This window comes from Sclerotinia sclerotiorum, genomic scaffold (genome assembly GCF_000146945.2).
Source record: "Sclerotinia sclerotiorum 1980 UF-70 scaffold_3 genomic scaffold, whole genome shotgun sequence".
Taxonomy (NCBI): domain Eukaryota; kingdom Fungi; phylum Ascomycota; class Leotiomycetes; order Helotiales; family Sclerotiniaceae; genus Sclerotinia; species Sclerotinia sclerotiorum.
The window spans coordinates 134,818-152,234 of NW_001820833.1; the positions used below are offsets into that span (position 1 = coordinate 134,818).

Genomic DNA, 17,417 nt, shown 5'->3' on the forward strand with positions numbered 1-17,417 from the left:
CTTATCCCATCAGCTCATTTTCCCTTCCCAAACACATCCCCATCACTTCATTTACCCTTCCAAAACACATCTCTCAATTCCTCCACCATATAAGTAATCGTCTGAGCCCCCTGTTTCAACACCCCATCCATAGCCACTGTAAATAACCCGTCAGCAAAATAAAAATCCACAATCCACAATCCACAATCCACCTCCCAAACCCCGTCCTTCTCCCCAGAAAAAAAAGAACTTACAAAAAGGATGCGGCATCCCCCTCATAACCTCCAATCTACACTTAACCCCCGCACTCCCCACCATCCCCGCATAAGCAATCCCCTCATCCCTCAAAACATCCAACTCCCCGACCACCACCAAAGTCCTCGGCTGCTCCTCCCACCCCCCATCATTCAACAATGGACTCGCATCTACATCTCCCCACTTCACCTGATCGGGTAAATAATAATTACGAAACCACATCATTTTTTCGGCGGGTAGTGCGGGGGAAAATTCGTTTTCTTTCCAGGAGGGATAGGTGGATGGAGAGGCGGTGTTGTCGGTGACGGGGACGATGAGTAGTTGGAGGGAGATGCGGAAATGGGGGAATAGAGAGGAGAAACGGTGAGAGAGGACTGCGGCGATGTTTCCCCCGGCGGAGGAACCGGAGAGGGCGAGGAGAGTGGGGTTTATGGGGAGGGAATAGTGCGTTGGGTGGGTGAGGATGGAGAGGAGTGCTGTTTGACAGTCGTTTGGAGCCGTGGGATAGGGGTTTTCGGGTGCGAGACTAGATTTGTTAGAGCTTTAGGGGAGAGATTTTATAGGGGATCTGAGTTAAGTTTGCCTGGTGTAGGCTCATGTGATGATCACTTGATCATCTGTAGCCTTAAACTTGTAGGCATCCTAGTAGAATAAGGAAAATCTATTTTCATACCGATAATCAACACTAACAACCACCACCTCACCCCTCTGGCACAAATGCGTACAACCCGTATTTTCCGTTTCAATTCCTCCCAAGACCCATCCTCCTCCATGGAAATACATGCAAAGAGGCCATCCACCGTCTGGCTTCTCTCCTTTGGGTATAAATACTCTCACACTTATCTCCCCGTTCCCCTCATTTATCCGGTCTCCTTTCTTTTCATTTCCTATATCTACCTCATGGGAGTCATTGAAAGGGATTTTCAAATCAAAAATAGATCCCACGGATAGCGGATCTGAAGCACCAGGGAGTAGAATAGAAGAAGAACGAGAAATATGGAGGGGTTGATGATGCACTACTTGGTTGTTTACAAGATGGGTATCATAAAAAGATTTGTATGTGGGGTCGAGTTTAGGTAAGACGCTTGGGTGAAGGGGATATGGAGGATGGGGAGAGGTGCAACTGCATGTTGAGATAGAGCTTGCTGAGCTAGTCTCGGAAGATGGAGTTATTGAACCCATCTTTGTGTGGTTTAAACAGTAAAGATTTAAGTGAGCTTGACGGTTGAGGAAACAAAAGGAAACGGTCGAGAGAAGAAGTGAAATACATATGGCATGGTAGCGGATAGTAGCTGCAAGTTGCAAGCTGCATATATTGAATGTCTTACTTGACTTCAAGTAAAGGACACAAATGAGCTGATAGGAAGTTTCTTTTGACGTCACACGATGATAAGATAATGCATTACAGGCCTAGTATAGGCCTGTTGTCCCTGCATGTGGGGTTGCTTCGTGGCGCGAGGGAGAGGATTGGTCTGCAGAGGGGTTCTGCAATACGCTGATCTCGGAAATGAGATTACCTCAACCAGCTTCGGAAGCGGGGTTTTCAATGTTGAACTTATATTTGATACTTTCATACCTTGATCAATGCATGTGGTTGCCACTAATTTGATAATCTATCATATCTATATTCTCTTGAAGTGCAATTGGTAGGTGGTCGGATGTTTGAGGTTAGCAGGATTGTCCCTTAATTACCGGGGGCTCCCCAAGTGAGGACTGCTTTCACAACCTTTCCACTCAAGATGTCCGCTTTGGCCGTCTCCATATCTGCTGCATCGTATCTCGTGATTAAATCAGTGAAAGGAAACTTTCCTTCTTTCCAGCCTTCTATAAGTTTCGGGATGAAATCGGGTGGGTAGGAATTTCCCATGCAGCAACCTACATACTTCCGTCCAGTATTAACTGCGTTAAACACGTTTATTGGCACGTCGGCATCAAGCTGTCCATTTAGTAAGACTTTGAGCCAGGGTATAACTACAGGAGGCTGAACATACCTTTCCTACTCCCACGCTGCATACTGTCCCCAATTTAGCGGTTGCTTCCAGTAAGTCTCCAATCACTTCTGATCTGCCGGTAGCGTCGATTGAAACATCGATCCCCTCGAAGTTCGTTACTCGCTTCAGCGCACCTGGTAGATCTTTATGTTTTGTTGAGTTGATGACGTGTGTCGCTCCATATCTCTTGGCCAGTTCTAGCCTATCGTCAACGATATCTACTGCGATGACTTGTTTAGGCTTCGTATCTAGAAAGTTAAGAGCCATGATGGCCGCCAACCCTACGGCACCAGCTCCAACAATGCATACGATATCCTCCTGAGATGGTTTAAGAACGTTAAGCATCGCTATTACCTTTATTTTAGTATTCCTTCTTTTTCAGATACAAATTCAAGAAGTTAAGAGAAACATACCACCGGCACCTGTCAAGATGCCACAGCCTAGAGGTGCCAGTGACGAGAGATCCAGGTCAACATTGCCAGGCTCTCCAACCTTAATGCAACATCTTTCATCAACCACCGCGTAACTTGAGAAACCTGTTGAAAGTTAACTGGGTTCTCTGATTCTAGAATTTTACTCACAACTTTGACCAAAGAAATGACTTGTGATTTTCGTCTCAGATGATTCGTCTTCGCCAGGTGGATATCCATAAGCCTTACTGCCATCCCAACCTCTACCTATTCCGAAGTTATCGAGTTCCCAATCATTACAGAAGCTTGTATCCTTCCGGACACAATATTTGCATTCTCCGCAACTTGTATAACTGAGAATGACACAATCTCCTCTTTGGAAATTGCAGACTCTTGATCCAACCTTGGAGATAATCCCCGCTCCTGTGATGGATACCTGTTAATGGTGAGATAACAAGGTGGATGATTACTGACCTTCATGCCCTAGGATAGCTGGGAACATCCCTTCGATATCATGCTGGCCAAAATTGATATCGGTATGACAGACTCCCGTCGCAACAATCTGGACAAGTACCTCGGTGGCACGAATGTCTTCGTCGACTTCCACGTCAGTATAAACGAACTCACCGCCGGGGCTGCTCACGACAAGGGCTTTCGTTATCATTGTAACTTGAATTTAAGCGGTGCCTGGGATATACGATATACTTGAGGTTGCCCGTATCATGAAAAGGACAAGATAGCAGCGCCCAGCGCATCAAGGAATTTTTTATGGTGACGACCTTCTGCAGGTGGCTGCAAAGTGTGGGGACGATCCACATTTGGTGTTAGATTCATTGGAAACCGTGTTATTTCACAGGCCTGTAAAATAGCCTAGCTCGAGTTTGATAAGCCTGGCTAGAGCGTGATACACTGTGTCCCACCCTGAAGCCCCGCCCACCAATAAAGCCGTGATTGGAGGCTGATAAGCCTAGACCCCTCCAGAAACTATCACAAATGTTGGGAGGTGTTGAGTGATTCAGCTCAATATGATCCTTCACTCCAACGGGAATTATTCGAGTTCTCAGTATCCTTTCCCCTTTCTCCTTTCTTTAATGTATCCGAGTCACGTTTTTTATGGTACAGATTGTTCCTGCGTTTGCCCTTCGCTGATAGAGAGGGCTCGCTGAGTGTCCGCATCGACAAATATGATATACCATACCTAGGTAGTTTCCATGGACTTTAGGTTGCGAAATGAATTAAAATTCTTCTGTGATTGGTTGGGAAGACGTGTAAGTAACGTCTAAAATGCGAAAGGATGCGGTGTAGATGAAAGCATAGACAACGGAATCCAGAGGAAAGCGATCGTGCCCTTGCGTGGATGTTGTCACTCCTCAATTTATAAAGAGAGTGTGGGAATTAAAACCATGGGCAGGCTGCAAATGAACACCATGATTGTATAAACTGGCGCGGCAGAGGATTCTGCTTTTGCTTTGGGGAGGGACTGCAGGATGATTGGGTAACTCTAACGACTTCGTGTCGGGTTGCACGTGATCATTAGGGAAGGTGCGACTGGAAGCTATACTCCTAGTTCGTCATTCGATTTAGATACCAAGTCAGCAACAAGTCTCTTGGGACCAAAAATACTTCTAAATTTTATTTGAAGAAAAGAATCCCAATTACTTTGATCTCTGCCTATGCTAATGTTTATTCCACTTCCACTCGCTGAATTTTTACAATTACACAAAGCTGCAAGTCAGCTACACACTTTTCAAGATGTAATTGAAAGATCCAGGAAGATTATTTTATATATCCGAGGAGAACGTTAAAATTACATGAAAACAGCGGAATTGTGTCATTTCAAGAAATATTCTCTCGTCAAAGCCAGTTGATTCTTCTTCTCACAAGGTTTGCATCAAGCAAAAAGAAGAAATCTGTCTCTTTCCAGAAAATCATTGAAAACTTCTGCCCATGAATTGATCTACAGACAATTACGGATGCCCGGATCTTGAGACCTCGAAATCTGCCTACATTGGTGGGACTGATATTATACTGAAGTCAACGAATAATGAGTTCGATCTTTTTGCCCTGTGTACATGTTTTGAATGTATATTGCTGAAATGAACAAGGTAGAGGGTGAAGTCATCACATAGCTTTCACAAATCATCATCTTCGTCACCGAGAAATACGGGCAATCGGGATGTTTATTTTATCTAAAAGTAACATGCCCTAAGCCCTCACCATATCCTCTTCGCGGCCATCTCATACCTACTAATCTTGGAAAAATCATGCACCGCCCCGACCTTCTCCTTATCTCTCGCAGATCTTTCCTTTTCCTTCAATTTCTTCAGTGTCTCAGGATCATCATCATAAATCCACCGCTTTTTATCATCATTCAATTCTATCATGCCCCAACCACCGACTCTCTTTCCACCCGTCTCGTAGCTTCCATGTTCGCGCATCTTCATGGTCTGATAACGATTGCGTGCGAATTTTAGTAAAAGCATGCCGAGCACGAGTTTGCAGGCGAGAAGGACAAAGAATGCACCGAGGAAGAAGACAATCATCGTTAGTGATGCGATTACATCATCGGTGCTGGGGAGATACCATGGCGTAATGGAGTCTGGGTTTGGCAAGCCGAATGTTGAACGACCGAGGGCTTTGCGGACAATGGTATCAAAATGTTCGAAGGCTGCTGTTGTGGCTGGAGAGGATTCAACAGATAAAGATGTTGTAGCTGATGGAAGTGGGGGAGGAAGATGAGTGGCGAGAAACATGTGATACGTTTGGAATGCAGCTCGGATAAAAAGACACGAAAGTGGGATCACAGGAAGACCCAGACGTTTAAGAAGATTTTGATTAACAAAAGCCTAGAATTGTTAGATGGAGTGACTAATTAGTGATTGACATACTTACATTTGTGTAATAATCCTTGGCCAATACGTCGAGGAATCGTTGATAGATTGCTGGCTTGACACCATTGAACTTGCTGATGTATGCATGTTTGATCCAATCTACCAACATCTCACTACCTATCACTATGAAGAACGGCGAAAAAACCTCGCCCGACCAACCTGGAAGAATGGTAAAGCTGTTTGGAAGCATTGAGCTCGTACGTAACGGACTAGTTGCTTCTGACGCAGACGACGCCATGCTGCTAAATCCACCCATCTCAACAATATTTCGTAATGCGATAATCATGAGCATAAGCCAAAGTTGGAATCGCTCCACAACATCGGCACACGTGAGTTGGAAGAGATTGTCTTTTTCGAACTTCTTAAACACAGTTCCTTTGACTTCCACAAATTGATTCGACAACAATAGTGTAATAAGAGCATTCGAGTAAGAGTTCACAGCAACATTCAAGGTGACGACCTGGGTGAATAATGCTGCTGCATGAACGACATTGTATATGAGAGCAAGCACGAACATTCCAAGAGGTCGTAATACTTTACTTCTACCATCACTATCTCGTTCTAGCGTTTCGTCAGAAAATAGGCATTCAAAAATGTCTTGACCTAGGGCTGACGCAAGTCGATCGAAGACCTAGCAAATTTAGTCAGCTTGCTCCAGAACCTAGATCATTTCACATACCTCTAAAAGATTATATATAACATAAAGTCTAATGGCTGATTGCGCTCTAATACTATGATACATTCTACTCGCATCCAACTTCATTAGGAAGAAGGAACTGAAAATTATGACAGCTCCTTGTAAGAGATCGGCCTTGTTGTACGAGGATAATGAGGAAGGTTGAGATTTCATGCGGCGATGGCGACGACCCCAACCTTGTCTCGATCTACGCTCGCCATTTAGCCTAGGAGTAGTTTCAGTAGTCCCGCTACGCCTGAAAGCTTCAGTCGGTCTCCCAGCTTGAGATTGATACGAGGTTGTTGCCGACATCGAAGGCCTGCTTGGACGTGACATACTCCTTGTGGGCGAAAGAGATTCGGCGTTACGACGTTCATTTCGTCGCTGCCACATGCGGCTTGTGCCATGATAGACAAAACCAGTAATGAAGCGACATTCCTTGGCTAGCACATGACCCCACCACGAAATAAGAATACCTAAAGCTTTGAAAAATCGCAATGGCAAGATTGTAAAGGTATAAAGCCAGGCGTCAAGACATGCCAAAGATCCAAAATATAGAACTTGCTCCAGTTGTGGTGGTAATAACAAAAAATTCAATAAACGCTCAAATTTAACTTTCGATGATTCATAAGGAAATTCAGTGGAAGCCGAACGATAAATATACAATGGCGATGGCCTTGTTGCGGAAAGCTCAAGCTGCAGATAAGTAGGAATCGACATTGGAGGGAGAGGAATTGACTGAGGTATTGGCGACGGTGGTGGTATATCTGGTAATTGTGAAGATTTGCTCGCCCCATTAGCCATGACGGGCGACTTCAAGCCTTCAAGGTTGAGGTTTAATGGTTCTGTTCCGCGCCCGATAGGGAATGGTCTGCGTTTGGGAGATATTGGGACTGCATTTGGTTTGGAGTATGACGGCCATTGACTTGTAGCCGGTTGGGCACTAAAGGCACGGGAAGAAGACGATATTGTGGGTCGTTTAGTGCCAGCACTGGTTGGAGTTTCCTCTGGGTATTGTCGGCCATCGCCATTGATATCTGAAGTGAACCTCACAGATTCTGGAGTATCAAACTTGCGAGGATCTGTCGATTCAGGCGGTTGATCGTCAAGATCCATGCGAGGTACGTCAGAGCCGGATCTTTTACGGCCCCGTCCTTGGGCACCGCCTTGATTGATATTGGGAGTCAATATTTTTTTGGGCGAGATAATTGGGAGGGATTCGGGAGCTGAGGTTAACTCAGTCATCTCAGCAGCTGATAATTTAAGAACCTTTTCTTCCCCAGCATCCTTCAAGGACAATTTCCGATGACTTTTGACTTCTTCTGGAATGTCATCAAGTTCATGGGAGGAAGGCGAATCTTTTGGAATGGGAGGCGGCGGAGTTGTTCCACCTGTTCCATAATTCTCTGCAAGAGAAGGAAGATTCCCAAATTGATGGAATGACTCGGAAATCTGATTGCCAGTTTGCACAGATGGGGCCTTTTCAACATTCCCAGAGAGCGACTCGTCCACAGCAACCTGTGACGGTGATGAGCCACGTGGAGAAGGGCTCGGTGAAGGTGTTCGTAATTGGCCTGAGTTCTCCATTGCTGGAAAAGATTTAAGGTGCTTGATTGCGGGTTGGGCGGTGAGTTGCTTGAGGTTATCTTGCTCAGGTGATCTCGCATCCTGCTCATGATTTCCCACCCGAGGCCCTGCCTTATGAGAATATATTACATTCTCTACCGCCATCGAGACCTGTTGAGGTATCTCGAACGGATCATGAGTGATGAACCTCCGATAATCCTGCTGTTCAGCATTAAACTAGGCTGGTGATGTGGACTGATTTGAGATAAAGGTGTCCGCTAAAGATAGAACTAAAGGCTACGGTAACCTCAAATCCATTGTGTCCCGTGAGAAGAGGGACGGTTCATCATTCACAGGTATAAATCTTCTGCAAATTTCACCGGGTATCAAGTGACGGTATCGGTTCTTTTACCTTTTTATCTGCGAGTAATTCTATGAAATCTTTTGAGCTACTTTAGCTTTACTTCTGGATGAACAGATCATGGATGTAATCACGTGGTTTTTGGTCTTTACCTTTATTGGACTAGCTCATGGTCATTCCTCTCAACCTTAAAAATATGGCATGATAGCTCGTAGTGACGAAAATGGACAACTTCGTTTGATTGTTTATTCCTTAATTCATTGTTTTTAATTATGCTAATACCACCCTTCAAATCTTTATAAATCAGTCTTGTAGTCCAGAGATTGACTAGTTCCATACTGATACTGCTAAATTTGCTTTCAGGTGAAGAGCATGGTTTTACCACCAAATTGCTAGATAGAGGTCGCGTAACTAGAGATGGAATAAATTTATGCAAAGCGAGCTGCTTTCAATCATGATCAGTTGGTGATGTGATTTGAAGCTTACATGCCTGTGGGTGGAAAGAAACTTGACAACACTATCTAGCTTGAGGATGAGATGAGCAGTGTCTCACAATGCGACACTACAGTTTCTCTTACAGGCACATTCTTTCTTCTATAAAGTTCGATTTTCTTCAAACAATTCCCTGAATTAACAATATCTGGAACCTGGCCAAGTTGTCTCATCAAAAATCCTTAATCGGCCCAAAAATCTTCTCGCAATATCGAAAAGCTAGTGTTTAACTTTCAGTCTGAATCGTCAAGCACAATCGCATTATCCCTGCTCCATCCAGTATTCAACCATGTTCCTTCCTGTCTTGCGGTGCTGGTCATGACTTTGTCTATCTCCATATCCTGATCCACTTCATCCTCTGGCTCGTCATCTTCTTGATCATCCACGTTTTCATCATCACTGTCACTGTCCACCACCACCTCCGTACCTATATTCAGCTTTACTTCGAACTCGTCGTTGAGTTTAACCTCTTCTCGATCAACCATTTCTCCGTCATAGTCAACCTCTCTTCGTGCACTTGATTTGTCCTGCAAGACTTTCCATAGTTCGTTTCCGAGTGCTCGTGCAAGTGGAATTGGCACGGCATTTCCAATTTGTTTGTGGATGTCTGTTATCTTTGTGTTATCCATATCCCAGGTAAAGCTATCCGGAAACCCTTGGGCTCTAACGAATTCTCTCGCAGTGTAGGTCCCATGTAAATATGGATGGAGTATCTAGTATTGCTCCCGTTAGTTGTGGAATTATCCTCAGCTAGTGGCAAAACCTCATTAGTACATACCCAGTCACCACTGCTAAAATTCAGGTTCGTAGTCACCACTTTAAACTCCTTCTTCACGGACTGTCTTCCATATTTACCCTTTAATTCGTCTTGTCCACCATCTTGCGAGTTGTCTAGTGCGTGTCGCATGAATTTTGGCAAGAGGCCCTTGGGCATATTTCTGTAGTTGGCTCCTGCGCGTAGTGGAATATTGCATAGTCGTTCGGTATATTTTTGTGAAAGCTTCTGGATGATATGATTCTGTAGGTGATCATCGGAAACCTATTTGCGCATCTTTCTCTGGTATTCGTTTAGAGGATTGGTGGAATATGCTTGCTTTGCTAATCCAACATATTCCAACGCCCTTGATGAGACTGAACATAAGTATTGGGTAACATTTTCATTGCGGCTCAGTCGATCAGACTTTTGTGCAGCTGTTTCTGGATTAGTCACATAAGGGTTTGTCCATTCGAAGCTATATAAATCTGATAGACAGTCCCCTGTAGTAATGGGCCAATGAGGAGCAGATCTTCTGACACAATGAGGACTCTTGGGCACTCTTCCGTCAAACAAGTGTGTTGCCCGGGGGTATTTGGGGAGTTCATATCCAGGTAGGGATGCCCAGAAAATCACTCGTGTTCTGGAGGATGGTGATCCAAATACACCGGCTTGTAGAGACGCGCGCTGGCACTGATAGCCTAGTGATGTCAAAGCCCGGAAGATGAATCTGCATTTCTTGTTAGCTAAACGGCTTTGGTGCTATTGAAAATCCCATCATTATTGCATATTTTACTGCGCCATTACGCAGACTGCCTTGAGAATGACCGGGAACGTCAACACCGTCAAGCTATAATGATTATTAGGTTATCAGAAAGTATTCATGTGTGAAACCTACCTTCTGGTGCACCAGCCTCATTACATTTTCTAGTAGAAAATATTTCGGTCTATATAAATGGACATACGAGAGATAGGTCGCAATCAACTCTCTTTTAAAGCACCGCTCCCCCTTTTTTCGATTCAACGCACTCCATCCTTGACAAGGGGGCCCTACAATAATCATCTCGATATCTCCTCTTGAAGGCATTTTCAAAAGGGCATTATTTTCCATATCGTATACAATGCCTGCATTTAGATCGGCTTCGTCATTTACTACCCATTCTAGAAACTTGTTTGCATCATGATTATACACGATAGCGTCTGGAAAGTTTCGCTTGAGCGTCTTAGCCGCAGCGGTGTCGAGCTCGATGACGTATTTAGTCCCTACTACTCCACTTTCATGGAAGCCCTGGCTTAATCCACCCGCTCCGCTGAAGATATCCTTGTCATAAAATTAGCATATATCCTCAAAATATTTAAAGGAGGCAAGAAAGCTTACAAGAGTTGTTAACTTCGTCCCATTCTTTTGGGATACCGCTTTCTCTTCCTCTCGTTTCAACCTCTTCTTGCTCTCCTTAGAGTACCTCGGATGTTTTCCAGGCATTGGTTCCAAATCTTCAACGGAAATCAAATCTTTTTTCAAATCGTGAGCAATCTGATCCTGGACCCAAAATGTGTCGTCTAAGTCTTTGTAGGAGTTAAAGTCTTCAATATCGTCAATGTGCCTAACATAGCAATGGCCATCAACCCTTTCCGGTCTTAAGGTTTTTGATTTTCTGAGAAACACTCGTCTCTCATAGGAAGTTGTAAGTTCAATTATATTTCCAACATCCTCAGATCTTGCAGCTTGAAAATGGTCATCATATCGCTTATATACATTCACCAACAAACTGACATCCAGTTCATCATTTTCGCGCTCGTCTGTTTCAGACATGGAATCGGAATCCTCAAGGTTATTGACTAGGATTTGTGAAATCTGACCAATATGATAAGGCTTTTTCTTCTTTGAAGTGGTTTCGGATACGAAGTATACAAAGTCTTTGAGGTGGTATTCTATACCTTGATAGATAAATCCAGTAGCAGATCCATTGTCTCTATTCAAGTCCAATACTTTCAAAGATTGATCCTTCTTCATCTTATCGGCTGCATCCCTAGCATGGCAATCGTAGTTCTCAAGAGGAGTCCTTGGGTTTTGTATTACCATTTCAGAAGCTTTGGTAAAACTTTCAGACAAGATATCATAGTTCAACCGATAGAAGTACCTGTCTACACTTGCATAGTACTCTTCTTCGATCGGTCCCATTCCTGAGACATGGTTATTGTCGCTTTTCCCGCGAAATTCGACTTGGATTTTGCCCTTTACTTGGTACATGGAAATATTTGCACATTCAGAACTGAGAAATAACTCTCTTGGACTCGCTATCTCACCAATTATAGTTTCGTAGCCGTGTTTGAAGTACCTAAAATGGGCCATTGACCCTTCGCTCTTGCAGAATAAGTTTGTCAATTTTTGTTGGAGGTGGACGATTTACTTACTTCGTCGTCATATAAGTATATGATGTACGCATGTAGAAGTTCGGAGTCCGTATCTTCTTCTCGGAGTTAGTATCTTCGTCAATCAAATTGAGATGATCAAGTACCAAGTTCAACCAGGATGCTGTCTCCAGCCCGATATTCAATTTCCATTATCTTCTCCCTACTTTCACGTAAGAACTCTTTCCCGGTTCTTCGAGCCAGCGACATAGCTTCACGATATTCTTTCAAGGCCAATTCCCACGATTTTTCATCCTTGTTCCTCTCGACTGGCCTGAGGCTCCTGCCAAATAAAGTACCAGCAATCTTCGAAATCCATGGCGTCGTACGAGTTTCTGATTCTTGATCTGGCTTTTTGGTTGACTTCACTTTTGCTAGAGGTCGGATCACAGATGGTGAGCTTGATGATTGGCTACCGTGATATATTTCTGGGTCAGACCCAGCATCATAGCCAAAATCGTAGTCACTAATATCGGCATCTGAATCATCTGAGATTTCATAAACAGAGAAACTCCTTTTTGAGCCAGGGATATCTGCGTTTTGCGGCTGATTCTTTACATCTGCGGTACCTTCATCGGGATTATCAGAGACTTGTCTTCGTTCGTCTACAATGATATCCGATTCAGCTTCATCGTCTGTATCATCAAGAAGTATTATCTCTCTTGGCTTCACCTTTGGAAACTTGGCCTTCTGAATTTCTCGATCTGGCAATTCATTGTCAATAGTAGTCTCGCATTTTGTCAGCTGAGTGTCGTGCGGACTTGAACTTAGCGTTGTCCTTTCCCCCCTCAATCTTCCAGTCACTGCCAACTGATTCAAGCTTTTTTGCGGTATCCAATATTGTTCCTCTGAGCGTGGTTTAGGAGCCTTTTTAGCCACATACAGGCAAGTATTAGGTACATGGAAAAGAAATTCTCTCGAAGAATCATGTATGCTTCACCTTTTGATTATATTAGCATATGCATATAAAAGATACAACAAGGAATCATAAGATCTGACTCCATTAACTTACTGTCAGTCAAAAGAGGATTTATTTCAAAAAGTGGTGCGAATTTCTTGCGGAAGTCGATACCTGAAAGATATGACATGGTGATTAAGAGTATTTGAAAGGATTTTAAGCAAAAGCCAAGTAGATTGAAGCAAGTTTGTATCTATAGATGTATATAGTATATTGTTTGAGGAAGAAGAAGATGAAGAAGAAAATTGAAGGAGCGGATCTATAGAGGTTCTGAAGAGGAGACTTGAAAAGTAAGCTAGTGGCACTTGACGTTCCAAAGGTCAATTTCAACTAAGACCTCGCGACTTCAGAGCTCGAAGTCTGTCATACAGCTAGAGGTTGAGATTCATGTTGATTATTCGATAACAAGTGTATATGTTTATGTTATTTCAGTCTTCGATGAGATATCAGACTCAGTATACTGGGAATATTCGGGACTCTTTATAGTCATGTATAAGTTGAAATAGTAACTCTATCCCTGCTGAAGTCGACTAATAATGCAATGCTTATTTCAGAAAAAGTATGAGGTATTTGATATACCTTGATTGAGATTGATTAGTGATATGATGTTTATCTTAAAGAAGGATTTAAAATACTTATTTAAATAATCTCATATCTTAACTCAGTATATAAGTGTAACGATACTGTACTGGAGGCAGCGGCTGCCTAAGGTTTCTGTAACGTTGCTGTACTAAAGGCAGCGGCTGCCTAAGGTTCGTCGATTGGTAGTTATGGGTTAAGGCTTTATCAGTTGGTATTCACTTGAAAGTGAATTCGTTACTAGATCAAGTAGAATGTAGGTAAACTAATTGATAACTAAGTTGATGTTACGTGACGGTTGTTACCCACTAGTGGCTCACGTGCACTAGCCCTTTATATAAAGACCTTCTTACTTAGAATCTTCTTAGTTCTTTAGTTTTAGATTCTAAGTAATTGAATTGACTCCGTTTACGACTTTTCCGTCACAGTTGAGCACGAAGCTCCTATACTATGAAAATAATGAATGTTTATATACTGGTCCTTTCCAGGAGCCTGGAGGAGCCTACGCTCCTGGAGGCTCAATCACGTGATCCCTACTTGTCCCACGTGATGGTGAATCGTGACAGTTATATAAAAAAGACAAATGTTAATTATAGTTTTTTTTTTTTTTAATTTTAATTAAATATGTCACACTCAAGAATACTGGGTAAAGTATCTTGTTGTGACGGAAATCCCTGCTTTCCTCCCACCCTTATTATATAAGAAACCTCAGGTACATTAACCATGTCCACACATGATACGATTACTCGAGATTAGTATGCGATTTAGGTGACCTGAGGATCAGATCCGGACAAGTACTAGGTATCAATGGTTATCGGTAAAGTAAGATCATTGGAGGGATAAATATGACTTCTTTTTGCCTAAGCCATTACGGCTAGGCCATTCATTTGTGTATATATAGAGTAGCTATCCCCATCTACAGGTGCTCTTCACCTGTAGATTCTAAGTTAAATACAATTGCTGGTCTATAAACACCCTTTTGGTCACACTTGTATTAGAAAATACTAAGCTAAGGAGAAAAGAAGAAGGAAAACAAGAGTAGAGAGTTTTCCTATGATTAAATACAAACGGGGCATGCCACGTGACCCGGAGGTGTGAGGCGTCACAAAATACAAAATACTAATAAATTAATGTTCTATTTAAAATTAAAAAGTGATTAATTTTTTAATCAATTATAAGAAAGAAAAAAATGAAAGTTTAAAAAAGATGATTTGTTGAATACTTCAAACACTTGTGTAGAAGGTTACGAGGGTTTGCCGTCTAGATCACGTGGAAGTGCTCCAGGCTCTCGAGGTGGTTTATAACTAGGCGTCAAGCAGGGACTTAAAGTAATGACAATAATGCAATTCGTAACTAATAGTAGAGTATACTAAAATGATTGATCTTGAACACGAAGTTCTATACAAAGGAAATCCATCATGATTATAAAGACCTTCGTACTATACATCCCATCGCCTCCCATTATGTCTCACTGCCTGTAGTTGAGTGATTCTAGGTGGGACAATATTGGGTCATGTGACCATAAGCTTAATCACCTGAGTAGCTGTTAGGATTGGTCGTAACACCTCGTAACACTCTTACCCCCACTTACAATTTAAAATTTTATAATATCACTAATAATACTATAGAATATATGAATATATATACATACATACACATATATATATAAGAACCTAATCTTATAAACCAAATAAACACACTTTTCCCAACCAAATATAAAATCATTATCAACTTTATATACCTACCTAGATAAGATTACAAAAGCGGCATCATCATCAAAATCCCCAATCCCTAATCCCTAATCCCCAATTGCAAACTCCCTCACGACCTCAAAAATCTCACTCAATCCCAATGTCCATGCAAATACTCCCCCTTACTAACAATACTATCCTGACAATCCTTCAAATAACTCGCCTGTCTGGCCACTTCAGCAAGCCTATCCAACATCCTCCCATTACTAACCCCAAACCCATAAACCTCATACTTCAATCCCGTCTCCCTACAAAATTCTTTGACAAATCCACTCGCGCGTCGCAGATTATGCCGCGGCATCCGCGGAAACAAATGATGCGTAACTTGGAATTGGAGCCCGCCATGAAACCAATCCATCCACGTCGGACAATCTACATCCATGGTTGTGCGAAACATGCGCTGGATCCAATGTTCACTGGGCTCTGATTCTTCCGTCGACATGGAGAAGTGGGAGACGGTGAGTTGGAGATGCAGGGGGAGGGTAATCATGTGGCAGATGAGACAGAAGATGATGCGTTGGGAGAGCGTAGGAATGCTACGGTAAACGAGGAAATATCCGAACCATGTCCAGAAGAAAATTTGTCCGATTAATTCGAAAATGCGTTGTTTGCGGTGGAGTTTGGTGCCTAGATCGCGGAGGATGAAATCCCAGGCTAGATAGTAGAGATTAAATCGCGCGACGGAGAGGAGGAAGTAATACGTCCATGCTTGTTTTGGGACCATGAATTTAGCAAACCAGTTATAGTGCATGATGCATTCTGAAGCGGTCGAGTAGAGGGAATCGAAGAATACGGGAGAAATAGCGATGAAAGGGAGGATTTGAAGATCTTGATCATGTGTTGGCGAATTGGTAACGATGTGGTGAATATTATGATTGCGTTTCCACCAGCCTATTGAAAGTCCCCCGCAGAAATTTAATACGATCCCACCGATTAGAAAGTCGATATTGTAGTCGTGGGTTACGGCTAAATGACCGGCATCGTGTGCGGTAGCGACGATTTGATGCCAAAACATACCCAAGAAAGCGGCACTGATTGCGTACCACCCCAGACGAAGAAATACGAGCGAAAGAGAAAACAGGATTGCGCATCTCAGGATTTCCGTCACGTATGCGGAGAGTTTACTATCGTATAAACCTTCATCTTCTAATTTTGCGATTAGAGCTTGGAATTTAGCCTCTAATTCTGAAGCATCCATCATTTTGGGTTCCAAGTCAGGAATCTCTTCAGAATCGACTGAACTTCCAACTGCTCGATTTCGAGATCGTAAACCCTCATTATCGAAAATTGAAGAGGCAATGGAACTTGCATCGCTGTCGGGATTTGCTTGACACGGGACAGCTAGGAGATTTTCGGTGACGGTGACATCTACCAATGGGATTTCGGAAATAGGCGTCGATGGTTCTTTCTCGATCTCGGTTTCTGGTGGCCGAAGTGATTGTCTTTGAATAGGGGGTATGATATTCACCCATGGCTCTTCCAGCTTACCGATTCGATACCGGTCCATCTTAGCCCTGACATCCTTACTATGAAATCTACATTGAATTAGCTGCTATGATTCAGCCATCGCGTGGTCAAGTAAAGAACTTACGCATCCAGTTCAACGGTGGCATCTCTCCCCACAACATGTAGGATAACTTTTGCACCACCAGGATGATAATTGAGCCATGAATCCAACTTCAGAACGTAACCCCGGGAAATAACAATTGCGTGACCTTGCTCCACTAACTCTCTGATCTCCTTCAACGACCAGACCTTCTCACTCCTTGCTTCAGACGAGGAATCCATGGTGTTTGCTTTGACAAAGTGTTCGAGTCCGTCAGTCTCGATTTCTAGTGCGACAGATCTTAAATAGGTTTTCTCGTATGGCGAAGCTTTAATAGGATGCGGTATAGTAAGATTGGCGGAGATTAAATAATAACCCAACAACCAATGTAATAACAGTGAATGACTTGGCGTGTAGGAACGGGCCACGAATCCCCAGCAGGCTTATGAAATGAAAAATAAAAAGTTATGAAATTGCTAGATGAGGAATGAATATAAAAACAACCTTTAAATAGATACCTAATTGCATGCACAAAAGAGGTGAATCACGTGAAGGAGTGTAAAAGCGTAAACAATAATAACAATCACGGAAATCAAGTCAAATGAGTGTTGACGCTGGTTACACCCAGTGATACTAAATACTAAAATAATAGCTAGGTATCTGGCTATATATCATTCGACCGTGTTATGGTACAGGCACCAGTCTGTACGGACGGAATATGATGATTAGCCACGCGCTGCTGCTGCCGCTGTTTTTTTTTTCTTCCTTTTGTTTTGGAGACCCATTCTATCCATCC

General features: G+C 42.9%; 7 protein-coding genes across 7 annotated transcripts; all 7 read right to left on the reverse strand.

The window, feature by feature from the left end:
* Positions 1-47: 47 nt before the first annotated feature.
* SS1G_02163 (hypothetical protein) lies at positions 48-1,416 on the reverse strand (the record flags this gene model as incomplete). Its single annotated transcript, XM_001595898.1, has 3 exons — positions 48-136; positions 234-760; positions 908-1,416. 3 exons carry the CDS (start codon positions 1,414-1,416, stop codon positions 48-50), a joined length of 1,125 nt encoding a protein of 374 aa, XP_001595948.1.
* A 502-nt stretch (positions 1,417-1,918) lies between these two features.
* Positions 1,919-3,299, reverse strand: SS1G_02164 (hypothetical protein; the record flags this gene model as incomplete). The annotated part of the gene is made up of 6 exons (XM_001595899.1): positions 1,919-2,038; positions 2,226-2,572; positions 2,639-2,761; positions 2,807-2,902; positions 3,110-3,226; positions 3,263-3,299. The coding sequence occupies 6 exons, from the start codon at positions 3,297-3,299 to the stop codon at positions 1,919-1,921; spliced, it is 840 nt and encodes a 279-aa protein (XP_001595949.1).
* Positions 3,300-4,848: 1,549 nt separating this feature from the next.
* SS1G_02165 (hypothetical protein) lies at positions 4,849-7,933 on the reverse strand (the record flags this gene model as incomplete). Its single annotated transcript, XM_001595900.1, has 3 exons — positions 4,849-5,481; positions 5,528-6,157; positions 6,206-7,933. 3 exons carry the CDS (start codon positions 7,931-7,933, stop codon positions 4,849-4,851), a joined length of 2,991 nt encoding a protein of 996 aa, XP_001595950.1.
* A 921-nt stretch (positions 7,934-8,854) lies between these two features.
* Positions 8,855-9,555, reverse strand: SS1G_02166 (hypothetical protein; the record flags this gene model as incomplete). Its single annotated transcript, XM_001595901.1, has 2 exons — positions 8,855-9,334; positions 9,400-9,555. 2 exons carry the CDS (start codon positions 9,553-9,555, stop codon positions 8,855-8,857), a joined length of 636 nt encoding a protein of 211 aa, XP_001595951.1.
* A 612-nt stretch (positions 9,556-10,167) lies between these two features.
* SS1G_02167 (hypothetical protein) lies at positions 10,168-11,557 on the reverse strand (the record flags this gene model as incomplete). Its single annotated transcript, XM_001595902.1, has 3 exons — positions 10,168-10,225; positions 10,341-10,696; positions 10,754-11,557. 3 exons carry the CDS (start codon positions 11,555-11,557, stop codon positions 10,168-10,170), a joined length of 1,218 nt encoding a protein of 405 aa, XP_001595952.1.
* Positions 11,558-11,886: 329 nt separating this feature from the next.
* SS1G_02168 (predicted protein) lies at positions 11,887-12,875 on the reverse strand (the record flags this gene model as incomplete). Its single annotated transcript, XM_001595903.1, has 2 exons — positions 11,887-12,491; positions 12,800-12,875. The coding sequence occupies 2 exons, from the start codon at positions 12,873-12,875 to the stop codon at positions 11,887-11,889; spliced, it is 681 nt and encodes a 226-aa protein (XP_001595953.1).
* Positions 12,876-14,835: 1,960 nt separating this feature from the next.
* On the reverse strand, positions 14,836-16,863 carry SS1G_02169 (hypothetical protein; the record flags this gene model as incomplete). The annotated part of the gene is made up of 3 exons (XM_001595904.1): positions 14,836-14,859; positions 15,206-16,601; positions 16,667-16,863. The coding sequence occupies 3 exons, from the start codon at positions 16,861-16,863 to the stop codon at positions 14,836-14,838; spliced, it is 1,617 nt and encodes a 538-aa protein (XP_001595954.1).
* Between the last annotated feature and the right edge of the window lie 554 nt (positions 16,864-17,417).